Genomic DNA, 14,127 nt, shown 5'->3' with positions numbered 1-14,127 from the left:
GGAAACTCTCTTTGTCACTCAGGCTGGAGTGCAGTGGCCATGATCTTGGCTTACTGCCAAGCTTCTACCTCCTGGGTTCAAGCAATTCTCCTGCCTCAGCCTCCCTAGTAGCTGGGATTACAGGTGTGTACCACCACGCCCAGCTAAATTTGGTAGTTTTAGTAGAGACCAAGTTTCACCGTGTTGCCCAGGCTGGTCTTAAACTTCTTACCTCGAGTGTTCCATCTGCCTCAGCCTCCCAAAGTGCTGGAATTACAGGCATGAGCGCCCAGCCTATCTTTTCAAATTATTCTATTCAGAAGTTACTTGGATTAATTCCTTTATTTGGTCTTCTGTATAATGATGATGATTATTGTTATTTTTTGAGGTGGAGTTTTGCTCTTGTTGCCCAGGCTGGAGTGCAATGCCATGATCTTGGCTCACTGCAACCTCCACATCCTGGGTTCAAGTGATTCTCCTGCCTCAGCCTCCCAAGTACCTGGGATTACAGGCATGCGCCATCATGCCCAGCTAATTTTGTATTTTCAGTAGAGATGGGGTTTCTCCATGTTGGTCAGACTGGTCTCAAACCCCTGACCTCAGGTGATCCACTCACCTTGGCCTCCCAAAGTGCTGGGATTACAGGCGTGAATCACTACGCCTGACCTATTATTATTCTTTTTTTTCTTTTTTCTTCAGACAGAGTATTGCTCTGTTGCCCAGGCTGGAGTGCAATGGTGGGATCCCAGATCATTGCAACCTCTTCCTCCCGGGTTCAAGCGATTCTCCTTCCTCAGCCTCCCAAGTAGCTGGGATTACAGGCGCCTGCCATCATGCCCTGCTAATTTTTGTATTTTTAGTAGAGACAGGTGTTCACCATGTTGGTCAGGCTGGTCTGGAACTCCTGACCTCGTGATCCACCCACCTCGGCCTCCCAAAGTACTGGGATTACAGGCGTGAGCCACCATGCCTGGCCCTTATTATTATTATTAAAAATGTTTAAGTTCACTTGCTCCCATTTGCCTTCAGTTTTAGTTTTCACTCCTCTCTTTATTGATTTAATTTCCTTTATGAATATATAAAACATTAACAAGGTTCTCAAATCAAAACTATTCCAAAAGGTCTCCTAGAGAAACGCCATTTCCTCTCCATCTCCTCCAACTAATTTCCAACCAGCCCACGGTTACTAAATATTTTCTTAGTTTTTGGTTATCTACAGACAGAACCTTTTGATCCAGCTTATCAGTTTGACTTCATACCTCTTTAAAATCTTGTTCATGGGCAGTTGCTGATGAGGGGGGTCCGCATTTGGAAGCCTCAACAGCTTCACTCCTTATTGGAGAAATCATGGGGGCCAAAAGGAAAGACTCTGAGAATGAGGTTGTAAGAAGTGGCACTGATTTTTTCCCTCCTCCCCCAACAGAAGATTCACCACCTGCAGCACATGGTCAGCGCCCTTATCCTCTCCTCCACCTCTGCCTATGCCGTCAGGTAGGGACTGCGGGCATCCTGGGATGGTGGGACCCCGATGACTCAGGACGCACCTTTCCGTAAGGCAGTGGTGGGAAGGTTCAGGACTTAAGAAATAGACATCAGAACCTACTTTTTCCCCCATTATATGCTCCTGTTCTCTCTCTCCCCTATCAGTTCCCCAGCTCCACAGGCAAGGTCCTGTTCTCTTTCTTGGGCATGTAAATCAACCTCTACTGACCACATCTAGCACCTAAGAATGCATCTAGTGGCTGTGCTCTGTGGCTCACGCCTATAATCCCAGCACTTTGGGAGGCCAGGGCGGATGGATTGCTTGAGCTCAGGAGTTTGAGACCAGCCTGGCCAGCATGGTGAAAACCCCATCCCTACCAAAAATACAAAAACTTAGCTGAGCATGGTGGCGGGTGTCTGTGGTCCCAGCTACTTGGGAGGCTGAGGTGGGAGGTTGGCTTGAGTCCCGGGGGCAGAGGTTGCAGTGAGCTAAGATTTCACCACTGCACTCCAGCCTGGGCAGCAGAGTGAGACTCCGTCTCAAAAGAAAAGTGCATCTAGCATATAAAAATGCAGAGAGAATTAAGATGTGCACATATAGGGCAGCAGGGGTCCTGGGGCCTGCAAGCATTTGGCGAATTTGTTATTTGTCAGTATTGGTTGCAAGGGACAGATATGTTCTCAGGCCACCTTCAGATAAAGAGACATGCTGTAAGGAGTTGAGGGGCTGAAGCTGCTTTAGGTGTTGGCTTCTTTCTGCCTCTCTGGGGCTCTCTCCCCATCCCTGACTCTTTCTCAGCTTCACCCTCTTCTCCTCTTGCTCCAAATGCTTTTTCCCTTCCACTGAGTTCTTCCCTGGTCCCTGACGGACATCACTGATGGCCCACGTCTGCCTTAGGGTCTCTGTGATTTCTCTCTCTCTGTTAAAATAAACGTAGCATTTAGTACATTCACAGAGTTGTGCAGCCCCATCCCTTCTATCTAGATCTGAAATATTTCCATCACTCCCAAAGGAAACTGTACCTGCCACCGGAAGTGCAGGAATCCTCAGTGCTTAGTCTTACTTGGGAGAAAGAATTCTGCCAAGTGACTGATTTAGCCAACAAAGAGACCGTACTGAAGGCAAATAGGGAGCAGAGAGTTTACATAGACAGAGGCAGTGCACTCTGAAGGATGAGGAGAGCAGGCTGTTGAAAGAAAGTGAGCCAGCAGCACTCTGAGAGTTTTGCGTTGGCTTTTTTTTTTGAGATGGAGTCTCGCTCTGTCGCCCAGGTTGGAGTGCAGTGGCATGGTCTCACCTCACTACAACCTCCATCTCCCAGGTTCAAGCAATTCTTGTGTCTCAGTCTCCTGAGTAGCTGGGACTACAGGTATGCACTACCACCGTCTGGCTAATTTTTGTATTTTTAGTAGAGACGGGGTTTCACCATTTTGGCCAGGCTGGTCTCGAACTCCTGACCTTCTGTGATCCACCCTCCTCAGCTTCCCAAAGTGTTAGAATTACAGGTGTGAGCCACTGTGCCCAGCCAGTGTTGGCTGCTTAATATGATGTTGGATTCTTTTTTGAAGTTCTTGCTTCTGTCTTTTTTTTTGAGATGGAGTTTCACTCTTGTTGCCCAGGCTGGAGTGCGATGTCACGACCTTGGCTCACTGCAACCTCCGCCTCCTGGGCTCAAGTGATTCTCCTGCCTCAGGCTCCCAAGTAGCTGGGATTACAGGCATGAGCCACCATGTCTGGGTAATTTTTGTAATTTTAGTAGAGACAGGGTTTCTCCATGTTGGTCAGGCTGGTCTTGAACTCCTAACCTCAGGTGATCTGCCTACCTCAGCCTCCCAAATTGCTGTGATTACAGGCATGAGCCACCGTGCTCGACACTTTTTTTTTTTGAGACAGAGTTTTGTTCTTATAACCCAGGCTGGAGTGCAGTGGTGCAATTTCAGCTCACTACAACCTTTGCCTCTTGGGTTCAAGCGATTCTCTCTCAGCCTCCCGAGTAGCTGGGATCACAGACGTGCACCACCAGGTCTGGCTAATTTTTGTATTTTTAGTAGAGACAGGGTTTCACCATGTTGACCAGGCTGGTTTTGAACTCCTGACCTCAGGTGATTCTCCTGACTCGGCCTCCCAAAGTGCTGGGATTACAGGCTGAGCCATCATGCCCGGCCAGGTCTCTGCTTTTTGTGACCACGGGATAACTGCAACCTGATTCAGCCCCATTCCTGTGACCCTAGGCTGGACTGCTGACTCCGCCCCACCCCCCACAACCTCAGGCCGACCCTGCCCATCCCCAGGACCCCAGGCGGACCCCCGTCCAGCCTCTAGCCATCCTGACCCTGGCTGATCCCCCCAGGGAGGAGGCGAAGGCCAAGATGGGCTTGCTGCGGGAGCGTGCGGAGAAGGAAGAGGCCCAGAGCGAGATGGAGGCGCAGGTCCTGCAGCGGCAGATCTCGCACCTGGAGCAGCTTCACGGCTTCCTCAAGCTCAAGCACAATGACCGGCAGCCGGATCCCGATGTCCTGCGGAAGCGTGAAAAGCGGGGTGAGGCTGGGGCTGCTGCCTCCTCATCTTGAGGGCCCGGCTGCTCCAGGGGGCACCACACTTCGTTTGCCCAGGCCCAGGAGGTCCCTGTGCTGGAGGCCACCCAGAAGGCTGACCTGCTGCTCTCTCTTCCCCCAGCCCGGGAGGTGGCCCAGGGCCTCCGGAAGACCTCCCAGGAGACGCTGGTGCTTCGCTATGAGGATGCCCTGAATAAACTGTCCCAGCTGACCGGGGAGAGCAACCCTGACCTGTTGGTGCAGAAGTATCTGGAGAGTGAGTTGGGGCCCTGGGCAGAGGAAGGAGGCCCAGGGGCCCGGGCACCCCCTGAGTCCAGTGCAGGCGGCCTTGGCTCTGGCCCTGGGGACTCTTCCACCTGTGCCGGGGAACAAGGTATCAGGCCTGGGACTCACCACGTGGGTCCACTGGCATCTTACTGTGGCCCCATCTCTGCCCCTTCCCCATCTGTGTGTGCTTGGTGTCCCCCCATCCCTCTCCCATCCCTGGCTCCCATCTGATCCCCTTTTTCTGTGTTTCTGTCCCTGCATCTCTCTGCCCACTTGTTTCTTTGGGATTTGCTGTGTGTCTGTCTCTCCTCTCCTCTGCCCCTCTTTACTCCTGGGCCCGGGGTCACTCTCACATCCTTCCCTCAACCCGTCCCTCTCTGTTTCTCTCCTCCTGCCTGCATCTCCTCATCTCCCTTGATGTTTGTGGGTCTCTGGCTTTCCCTTTCTGCCTCATGGTGTGTTTTTGTGGCCCCTGTGCCGTATCTTCCCATGCTTCTGTGCCTGTGACTCCTCTCTGTTCATTTCTCTGCCGTGGTCTCTGTGTGGCCTTTCTCAACCTCACTTTCTCTGGCCTTCTGTGTGCCTCTCTGTCTCTGCATCTCTGTCTCCCTCTCTCTGGGCCCCACCTTGCCCAATTCTCCCAGTTGAGGAGCGAAACTTTGCTGAGTTTAACTTCATCAATGAGCAGAACTTGGAGCTGGAGCATGTGCAGGAAGAGATCAAGGAGGTGAGTGAGGCCTGCCTTCCCCATCACCTCCTCTACTTCCTGCCCCTCCCCTCCCTCAGCTCCTCTCCTGCCTCTTCTTCCCAGTTCTGCACCCTCCAACTCCTGAGGCTGCCATCCGGCCCAGTGTTCAGCCCTGTCCCCACAGATGCAGGAGGCTTTGGGGAACGCACGTGCCAGTGAGGATGACCGGAATTTGCTGCAGGAGCAGCAGCAGAAGGAGTTGCAGCAGCGCGTGGACAAGGTGCGCTCAGAGGCCGAGCGCCTTGAGGCCTGCTTCCAGGATGTGCGGGAAAAGCTGGAGAAGCTCAAGGCTGGTGAGCACCCATGGGCCGTCCCTCCCAGGCCTGGCTTTTCCAGTTGGAAGGACGCCATCATCCCTCGGAGGGCCCAGTCCTGGACTGGCAGCTTGGAGGCATTGCATGGACGACCTGGTCCACTTTCTTATCATTTGTCCCGTATCTGTCCATCCATCCATCCGTCCATCCATCCATCTATCCAGGATCTATCCCTTCAACTGACCCATATCCATCCATCCATCCATCCAGGGTCTGTCCCTCCAACTGTACCATGTCTATCAATCCATCAGGATCTATCTCTCCATCTGTTCCATGTCCATCCATCCATCCAGGGTCTATTTGTCGATCTGTCTCATCTATCCCTCCAGCTGCTCCGCATCCATCTGTTCAGCCATCTATCTGCAATGACATTTGACTTTTGCTGGGCACTTATTATGCCGTATTCAACTTGTTTCACAAAACACTAAAAAATAGATGCTATCCTCCAACTGCCCCTATCCATCATCCACTTACCCATCCATCCATCTATCCAGTATTCATCCATGGATCATCCATGTACATCTGTCTGTCTATACATGCCTAGTAGTGGGACTGCTGGGTCATGGGGTAGGTATATGTTGATACTTATTAGAAAATGCCAAACAGTTTTCCACACTGGTTGCAAGATTTTATGCCCTTGCCATATGAACATATGGGAGTCCCGGACGCTGCGCACCCTCTCCACTGCTTTCTACTGTAAGCCATTTTATTTTTTTATTTTTAATTTTTTGAGCCATTTTAATATTGGCCATCTAATACGTGTACAGTACTATCTCTGTTAATTTAATTGGCATTTCCCTGGCGACTAATAATATTGAGCATCATATTGGCCATTTGGATATCTTTTGTGAAGTTCCTTTTCAAACATGTGCACTTGTTTTTTTAAAAATTGGGTTTATCTTGTTATAACTGACAGGAGTTCTTTGTATATTCTAGATACTAGACTTTTGGTAATATTTTCTCTCTCCTTTTTTTTTTTTTTTTTTGAGATGGAGTCGTGCCCTGTAGCCCAGGTTGGAGTGCAGTGATGCGATCTTGGTTCACTGTAACCTCTGCCTCCCCAGTTCAAGCAATTCTCTGCCTCATCCTCCCAAGTAGCTGGGATTACAGGCTTGCACCATCATGCCTTGCTAATTTTTGTATTTTTAGTAAAGATGGGGTTTCACCATTTTGGCCAGGCTGGTCTTGAACTCCTGACCTTGTGATCTACCTGCCTCGGCCTCCCAAAGTGTGGGATTATAGGCATGAGCCACCATGCCCGACCTGTAAATATTTTTTCTTATACTATAGCTTGCCTTTTCAGTTTTTTGGTGATGAACTGAAGTTTCTTAGTTTTGATGCGATCTAAATTCATAAAATTTTCTTTTTGTAGTCAGTGACTTTGTGGCCTGCCTAAGAAATTTTTGCCTGTCCTGGGGTTACAAAGGCATTGTCCTGTGTTTTCTCCTAGAGGTTTCATTGTTTGAGCTCCCACATTGAAGTCAAATTAATTTGTATGGATGGTATGAGGTACGGATTTAGAGTTTCCTTTCAAAAAACTTATTTTTAAATGGATGAGAGGTCTCTATGTTTCCCAGGCTGGCATCAAACACGTAGTCTCGTCTCCTCAAGCGCCTGGACAACTGTCCTGAGCCACCGCAGCTCCCCCGCCTTTTGCCCTTGTTGCCCAGGCTGGAGTGCAGTGGTGTGATCTTGACTCACTGCAACCTCTGCCTCCTGGATTCAAGCAATTCTCATGCCTCAGCCTCCCAAATAGCTGGGATTACAGGAGCCTGCCACCATGCCTGGCTAATTTTTATATTTTAGTAGAGACAGGGTTTCAGCATGCTGGCCAGGCTGGTCTCGAACTCCTGACCTCAGGTGATCTGCCCGCCTTGGCCTCCCAAAGTGCGGGGATTACAGGTGTGAGCCACCGAATCTGGCCTTAAAATTAAAAAAAAATTTTTTTAAATTTAGTTATTTTTTTTCTTTAAATATATATATATTTATTTTTACAAAGACGGGGTTTCACCATGTTGGTCAGGCTGGTCTTGAACTCCCGACCTCAGGTGATCTGCCCACCTTGGCCTCCAAAGTGCTTGGATTACAGGCGTGCGCCACCACGCCCAGCCGCTTTAGTTATCTTTTGAGAGGAGTTTCATTCTTTTGCCCAGGCTGGAGTGCAGCCGCACAATCTCGGCTCTCTGCAACCTCCACTTCCCAGGTTAAAGCAATTCTCCTGCTTCGGCCCCCCTAGTAGCTGGGATTACAGGCACCTGCCACCATGTCTGGCTGTTTTTTTTTTTTAATCCTTTCTGTGGGTATCAGTTGCATCCACCTGTGTGTTTTCCCATCCTTTTTTTTTCTATTATTATTATTTTTTTTAAAAAATTTGAGTGCCGTGGAGTGATAACCTTCACTCACTGCAGCCTCCCTCTCCTGGGTTCAAGCAATTCTCCTGCCTCAGCCTCCTGAGTAGCTGGGATTACAGGTGCGCACCACCATGCCCAGCTAATTTTTATATTTTTAGTGGAGACAGGGTTTTGCCATGTTGGCCAGGCTGGTTTCAAACTCCTGACTTCAGGTGATCCATTTGCCTCGGCTTCCCAGAGTGCTGGGATTACAGGCGTGAGCCACCGTGCCCGGCCCCATCTGTCTTATTTTTGGGGACGTAGCCATGCAGAGCACTGAGGAGTCAGGCTGTCCTGATTTTTTTTTTTAATTTATTTTTATTTTTAATGTTGTTTTGAGACGGAATCTCACTCTGTTTCCCAGGATGGAGTACAGTGGTGTGATCTTGGGTCACTGCAACATCCGTCTCCCGGGTTCAAGTGATTCTCTTGCCTCAACCTCCACAGTAGCTGGGACTACAGGCGTGTGCTACCATTCCCGGCTATTTTTTTTGTATTTTTAGTAGAGATGGGATTTCATTATGGTGGCCAGGTTGGTCTCAAACTCCTGACCTCAAATGATCTGCCTGCCTTGGCCTCCCAAAGTACTGGGATTACAGGTGTGAGCCACTGGGCCCAGACTGTCCTGGGTTTGAATCTCATCTCCACCAACTGTGAACCTTGGTGTGTGGCTTCCTCCTGCTGAGCCCCTCTGGGAATGGGGATGGCAGTGCCTACTTTGCAGTGTTGTCATGGGAATTAGAAGGGATGATGGATGGAGAGAGGTAGGGTGTGGTGGGGAGTGAGCTGGATAGCCAGCTTGGGGCACAGTTGGAGCCCACATACGGGCAGGTGCTCCTTCCCTCTGTTGTGATGGCTGTGCTAGGTGATGTGGGCACAGTGGGGAGAGGCCCTGGAGGGGACTGAGATGGGCACTGGGCACTCATCACTCGGGCTAGGATGGAGGAACACCCAGGCACTGGGGGCGAGAGGAGGCCCTAACTCAGTCTGCGGTACAAGACCATCATTGTGGGGCCCAGTGCAGAATGAGGGACCCCTTGTTAAAACATTGTCGAGACTTTGAAGATAGGAACCCCTCACCACTGCCTGGGTCTCACACTCACGAAGCCGGCTCTGTGGGGGTGACTGGGAAGGCTTCCTGGAGGCAGTGACACTTGAGGCTGACTTTGAAGGACCAGCCAGGGAGAGAGGGATGCACAGTCGTGCCTTCCCCCTGCCTGGTTGGCTGAGCTCTGGTGAGTCCCTTTTGGTCTCTGAGCCTTGACTGCAGTCTCTGTAGAATGAGGCAGTGGGGACCTGTGTAGGGAGAGGGCTGGTACCCAGCCCAGCCAGCGCCGCCAGATCCCTGACAGTGGGTCTTCCGTGACACAGGTATCCAGCTCCTCTTCACCAAGGCCTGTTGTGATGGCAGCGTGATCGACGACCTCCTTGGGGTCAAGACCAGCATGCGAGACCGGGACCTAGGCCTCTTCCTGAGCCTCATCGAGAAGCGGCTGGTGGAGCTCCTCACAGTGCAGGCCTTCCTGGGTGCCCAGGTTGGGGGCACAGGGAGCCAGGGTGGGGGCTGCAGGGAGCGGGGCAGGAGGCAGGCCTCGGGGTGGGCCCCAGTTGACCGCAGGCTCCACACTCTCCAGAACTTCACCTCCTTGGCCAACGCTGCCCTCCTGGTGCTGGGCCAGAACCTAGAGGACCTTCCGAAGAAGATGGCTCCACTTCGGCCCCCTGACAATCTGTGAGGCACAGGGCAGGAGGGACGCAGAGGGGAAGGGGCTTCCGTCGGAGCAGAGGGAGCACACAGGGTAGAGAGTTTTGGGGGGCTTTTGGGAACCGGCTGGTGGATGGGGCCCTGGGGGGTTAGAAGATGAAGTGTGGCCGGGCACGGTGGCTCACGCCTGTAATCCCAGCACTTTGGGAGGCGGAGGCGGGGGTGGATCACGAGGTCAGGAGTTTGAGACCAGCCTGGCCAACATGGCGAAACCTCATCTCCCTACTAAAAATACAAAAATTAGCCAGGGGTGGTGGTGTGGGCCTGTAATCCCAGCTACTCAGGAGGCAGAGGCAGGAGAATCGCTTGAAGCTGGGGAGGTTGCAGTGAAGCAAGATCACGCCACTGCACTCCAGCCTGGGCAACAGAGTGAGACTCCATCTCAAAAAAAAAAAAAAAAAAAAAAGATGAAGTGTGTGCTTCAAAGGAGCCAGAGGAGTAAGGCTTGGCGCCTGTGTGGGAAGATGGGGCCCTGGGTACCCCAGAAGGGGAGGGCACTCGGGGCTGGTGGGAGAATGGCTGAGGCTCCCTGAGTTTATCAGGAATGGCCACTGGCCTTTTTGAGGACTGAGAGTCTAGTCCTTTCCGGTTTTCCTTCCCCTCCCCAGAGAAGACCCCCCGGGTTTTGAGGCCAGAGACGACTACCCCATGAGCAGGGAGGAGCTGCTGAGCCAGGTGGAGAAGCTGGTGAGAGTGGGGCCCACGGGGGTGGGGCCAGGCCTCAGTGTGCATCGGGGGGCCCAGCTCACCTTCCCTGCAGGTGGAGCTCCAGGAGCAGGCAGAGGCACAGCGCCAGAAGGACCTGGCTGACGCCGCTGCGAAGCTGGATGGCACCCTGGGCGTGGACCTGGCCAGCACCCAGAGGAACGGCTCCAGCACTGCCCTGGTGCCCTCCTTGCAGCCCCGTGCCATCCCTGGGTCCATCTTGAGCCACGGGACTAGCAAAGACCACAGCTCTCATGGCCGCGTCACTTTTGGCCCCCTCAGCCCCACTGCGGGGCATTTGCCCAGCCACGCTACCCACGGTGACCCCAGCACTGGCTACATGACCTTGGGCTCCACCAGTGCCTCGAGTGGGGGCCACGTGGCCTTCAGACCTGTCAGTGCCAGCAGCTACCTGGGCTCCACGGGATATGTGGGGTCCAGCAGAGGCAGAGAAAGTGCGGAGGGGGGTGTGGAGAGCGGAGGCACTGTGTCCGATTCCAGTGGAGGCCTCGGGTCCAGCAGAGGCCGTGCCTCCAGCCCCGGCCCCGCCTCCAGCACCGGCCCCGGCTCCTCCACCAGCAAAGACTCCCGGGGCTAACACGAGGGGCACACAGTCCCCACTCTGCCCTGGCTGTCTGCGGGGTCTATTGTGTCTCTCCATCTTCTCCCAGTCCCAGGCCTCTGTCTTTTTGCCCCCCACCTGTTTCCATCCGCCCTTCCTCACCACCTCGTCTGTCTCCCCGTCCTTCTCTCTGCTCCTGACCCTGCTTTTCCTTTTGCCTCCCGACCTCCTGTTCTCTTGGCTTCCTGGTCAGTCTCTCTTGTCACCATATCTGTCCCTTCCCTGTCCGCTGAGCCCTGACTCCCTGTGGGTCCCCCACCTCCCACTTCTGGCTCGCTCCCCTGTGGGAGCTCTCCTAGGCTCTCCATGCATCCTGTGTCCCTGTCTCTGTAGCTCCTCACTCCCCAGGAGCCCTCCAGTGCTGACAGGCGGGGAAAAAGTCAGCGCCAAGACGCCAGGTTCAGCATGGCAAAATGGGAGTGTGCGAAATAAAGCATCTGTGTGGAGAGCAGTCTTCAGGCATGGCTGCTTCCTCCACCTCAGGCCTGGGGGTACATCTGTGACCCTGTCCCGATTCCCTGCCATTCATTCATTCACTCAGCATTCATTCTGTTTTTTTTTTTTTTTTCCGAGACAGTTTCCCTCTTGCCACCCAGGCTGGAATGCAGTGTCATGATCTTGGCTCATTGTAGCCCCCGCCTCCTGGGTTAAAGTGATTCTCCTCCCTCAGCGTCCTGAGTAGCTGGGATTATAGGCACCCACCACCACTCCCGGCTAATTTTTGTAGTTTTAGTAGAGATGGGGTTTTGCCATGTTAGCCAGGCTAGTCTTGAACTCCTGGCCTCAGGCGATCTGCCTGCCTTAGCCTCCCAAAATGTTGGAATTACAAGCGTGAGCCCCCACACCCAGCCTATTCATCCATTTTTCTGAGACCTGCACATGCCAGGCTGTTCTGGAGCTGTTGGTCACAGCAGGCTGGGCCGTGTGGGAGTCACAGCTGCAGGTTCTCCGTGGTCCTCATGCAGCAGAGGTTTCTCTCCTTTGTGGGCCAGCCAAGCGCTCTGCTCCCTATCACCCATGTGCCCTGGGCCCATGGCACAGCCATCACCTGGAGTGCTGCCAGTCCTTGAGCACTGGGAAGAAGAGAGGATGGCACAGCAGTGACTCCTGAAGCTTGGACCTGATAGGACACCTGTTATTAGTTATCATTCGTCAGAGCAGGTCACCTGGTCACGCCCAGCTTCAAAGGGGTGCTGGGAAGCGCAGTCTTTGTGTGTGTCTGGAAGGAGAGAAAGGATTATTTATGGACAGCCTTAACACCGACCACAGGGTCACAGAGGAAAAGCTGACCCTGACCCTTTCCTGCAGTGAGGCTGGGTGTAGGAGTGAGAGGGCTGAGAACACCATGGATAACTCTTTCCTGTAGTTGAGTCATGCCAGATGCCCTGTCAAGATTTAATCCATTGGTATTCAAGCTATATAAAAACTTTTTTAAAAATTCAGGCTGGGCGGCTGGGCATGGTGGCTCACGCCTGTAATCCCAGCACTCTGGGAGGCTGAGGTGGGAGGATCACCTGAGGTCAGGAGTTTGAGACCAACCTGACTAACATGGAGAAACCCCGTCTCTAGTAAAAATTCAAAATTAGCCGGGCGTGGTGGTGCATGCCTGTGATCCCAGCTGCCCGGGAGGCTGAGGCAGGAGAATTGCTTGAATGCGGGAGGCGGAGGTTGCAGTGAGCCGAGACTGTGCCACTGCACTCCAGCCTGGGTGACAGAGTGAGACTCTGTCTCAAAAAAACAACAAACAAGAAAACAAAGAATTGGATGTCATGTAGCCTTGTTGGGACTATGGAAAAGGAAGAAAGCCACAGGCTCATTCAGTCTTGGGAAGGTCTGGATGATCCTGCATGAACCAAAATGACTTGAACTTTATGTGTAGACACACCCCTGCCATCCGTCCCCAGCTGACTGCGTGCTGTATCATAGCCCTTCTCCAAAGCAGGGGTGGGACGCTCTGGTTTCACTACAGATTTTCCACTTAAGCATTTTTGGAATCAGCTTAGTGATTCCCCTTTGTACATAACCTTTATTTTTTGCTTTTCTATTTTTATTTTATTTTATTTATTTTTAAGACAGGGTTTCACCATGTTGGTCAGGCTGGTCTTGAACTCCCGACCTAAGGTGATCCGCCCACCGTGGCCTCCGAAGTGGTTGGATTACAGGCGTGAGCTACCACGCCCGGCCTATTTTTATTTTTGAGACAAGTTCTTGCTTTGTCACCCAGGCTGGTGTTCAGTGGCACGATCATAGTTCACTGCAGCCTCCACCTCCCAGGCTCAAGCGATCCTCCTGCCTCAGCCTCCAGAGTAGCTGGGATTGCAGGCAGGCATCATCACACTGGATAATTTTTGTATTTTTTTAGGGACGGGGTTTCACCATGTTGCCCAGGCTGGTCTTGAACTCCTCTGCTCAAGCGATCCACCTGCCTCCCCCTCTGAAAGTGCTGGGGTTACTGGCATGAGCCACAGTGCCTGGCCTCTTTTTCTTTTTTCTTTTTTTTTTTGAAATGGAGTCTTGCTCTGTCACCCAGGCTGTAGTGCAGTCACCCAGACACAGTCTCAGCTCACTGCAACCTCTCCCCCAAGTTCAAGCGATTCTCCTGCCTCAGCCTCCTGAGCAGCTGGGACTACTGGGTCTACAGGTGTGCCCGACCACACCTGGCTAATTTTTGTATTTTTCATAGAGTCAGGGTTTCACCATGTTGGCTGGGCTGGTCTCGAACCCCTGGCTTCAAGTGATCCTCCTGCCTTGGCCTCCCGAAGTGAAAAAGACATTTTTAAAGTCTGAGCTCTGGAATGCCTTTAATTTACATGGTATAGTGTAAGAGAACAGCATGTGAGTGCAGCTCGAGCTTACCTGCAGAAGCAGAGGAAGGACTGGATTAAATTTTACTCAAGAGCAGAAAAATTAGGGGTATTTAGTCATTTTCCTCCTCCAGGAGTTAGGCAGAAATGGGCATTGCGACATCCAGGCTGTGTGGCCTTGGGTAAGTGTCTTCAGCCCTCTGAGCCCAGTTACTCCTGAAATCAGAGCTGGCAGCGATTCCCGGAGGCAGCTTTGTGTGGTGGGGAAGGCTCACCCTCACTGGGAGGCAGTGTGAGTATGAACCGGCTCTTCATCGTAATCTCTGTCAAGTGAAAACACATGGGGATAATCTAGAACAGCGGAAAACCCTATCCCAGATACTTAGAGAGTGAGGAAACCATTTTAAGGTGACCTGACCAGCATTTAAAAATAGGAATAGGCTGGGTATGGTGGCTCACACCTGTAATCCCAGCACATTAGGAGGCCGAGGTGGG

General features: G+C 52.3%; 1 protein-coding gene across 3 annotated transcripts in view; it reads left to right on the top strand.

The window, feature by feature from the left end:
* Positions 1-11,396, top strand: part of ODAD1 (outer dynein arm docking complex subunit 1) — a 22,268-nt gene extending 10,872 nt beyond the window's left edge. For all 3 annotated transcript variants that reach the window (XM_037728460.1, XM_017500447.2, XM_037728461.1), the window contains exons 7-15: positions 1,403-1,470; positions 3,813-4,000; positions 4,139-4,273; positions 4,929-5,011; positions 5,157-5,325; positions 9,108-9,271; positions 9,371-9,468; positions 10,110-10,188; positions 10,262-11,396. In XM_037728460.1, the coding sequence (XP_037584388.1) occupies positions 1,403-1,470; positions 3,813-4,000; positions 4,139-4,273; positions 4,929-5,011; positions 5,157-5,325; positions 9,108-9,271; positions 9,371-9,468; positions 10,110-10,188; positions 10,262-10,804 (1,527 nt within the window). In that variant the 3' untranslated portion in view covers positions 10,805-11,396. The remainder of the gene's footprint in view (positions 1-1,402; positions 1,471-3,812; positions 4,001-4,138; positions 4,274-4,928; positions 5,012-5,156; positions 5,326-9,107; positions 9,272-9,370; positions 9,469-10,109; positions 10,189-10,261) is intronic.
* The last annotated feature ends 2,731 nt before the right edge of the window (positions 11,397-14,127 follow it).

Source organism: Cebus imitator, unplaced genomic scaffold (genome assembly GCF_001604975.1).
Source record: "Cebus imitator isolate Cc_AM_T3 unplaced genomic scaffold, Cebus_imitator-1.0 Scaffold266, whole genome shotgun sequence".
Lineage (NCBI taxonomy): Eukaryota > Metazoa > Chordata > Mammalia > Primates > Cebidae > Cebus > Cebus imitator.
The sequence above is the reverse complement of the archived record's forward strand: the minus strand, read 5'-3'. Positions and strand labels throughout refer to the sequence as shown.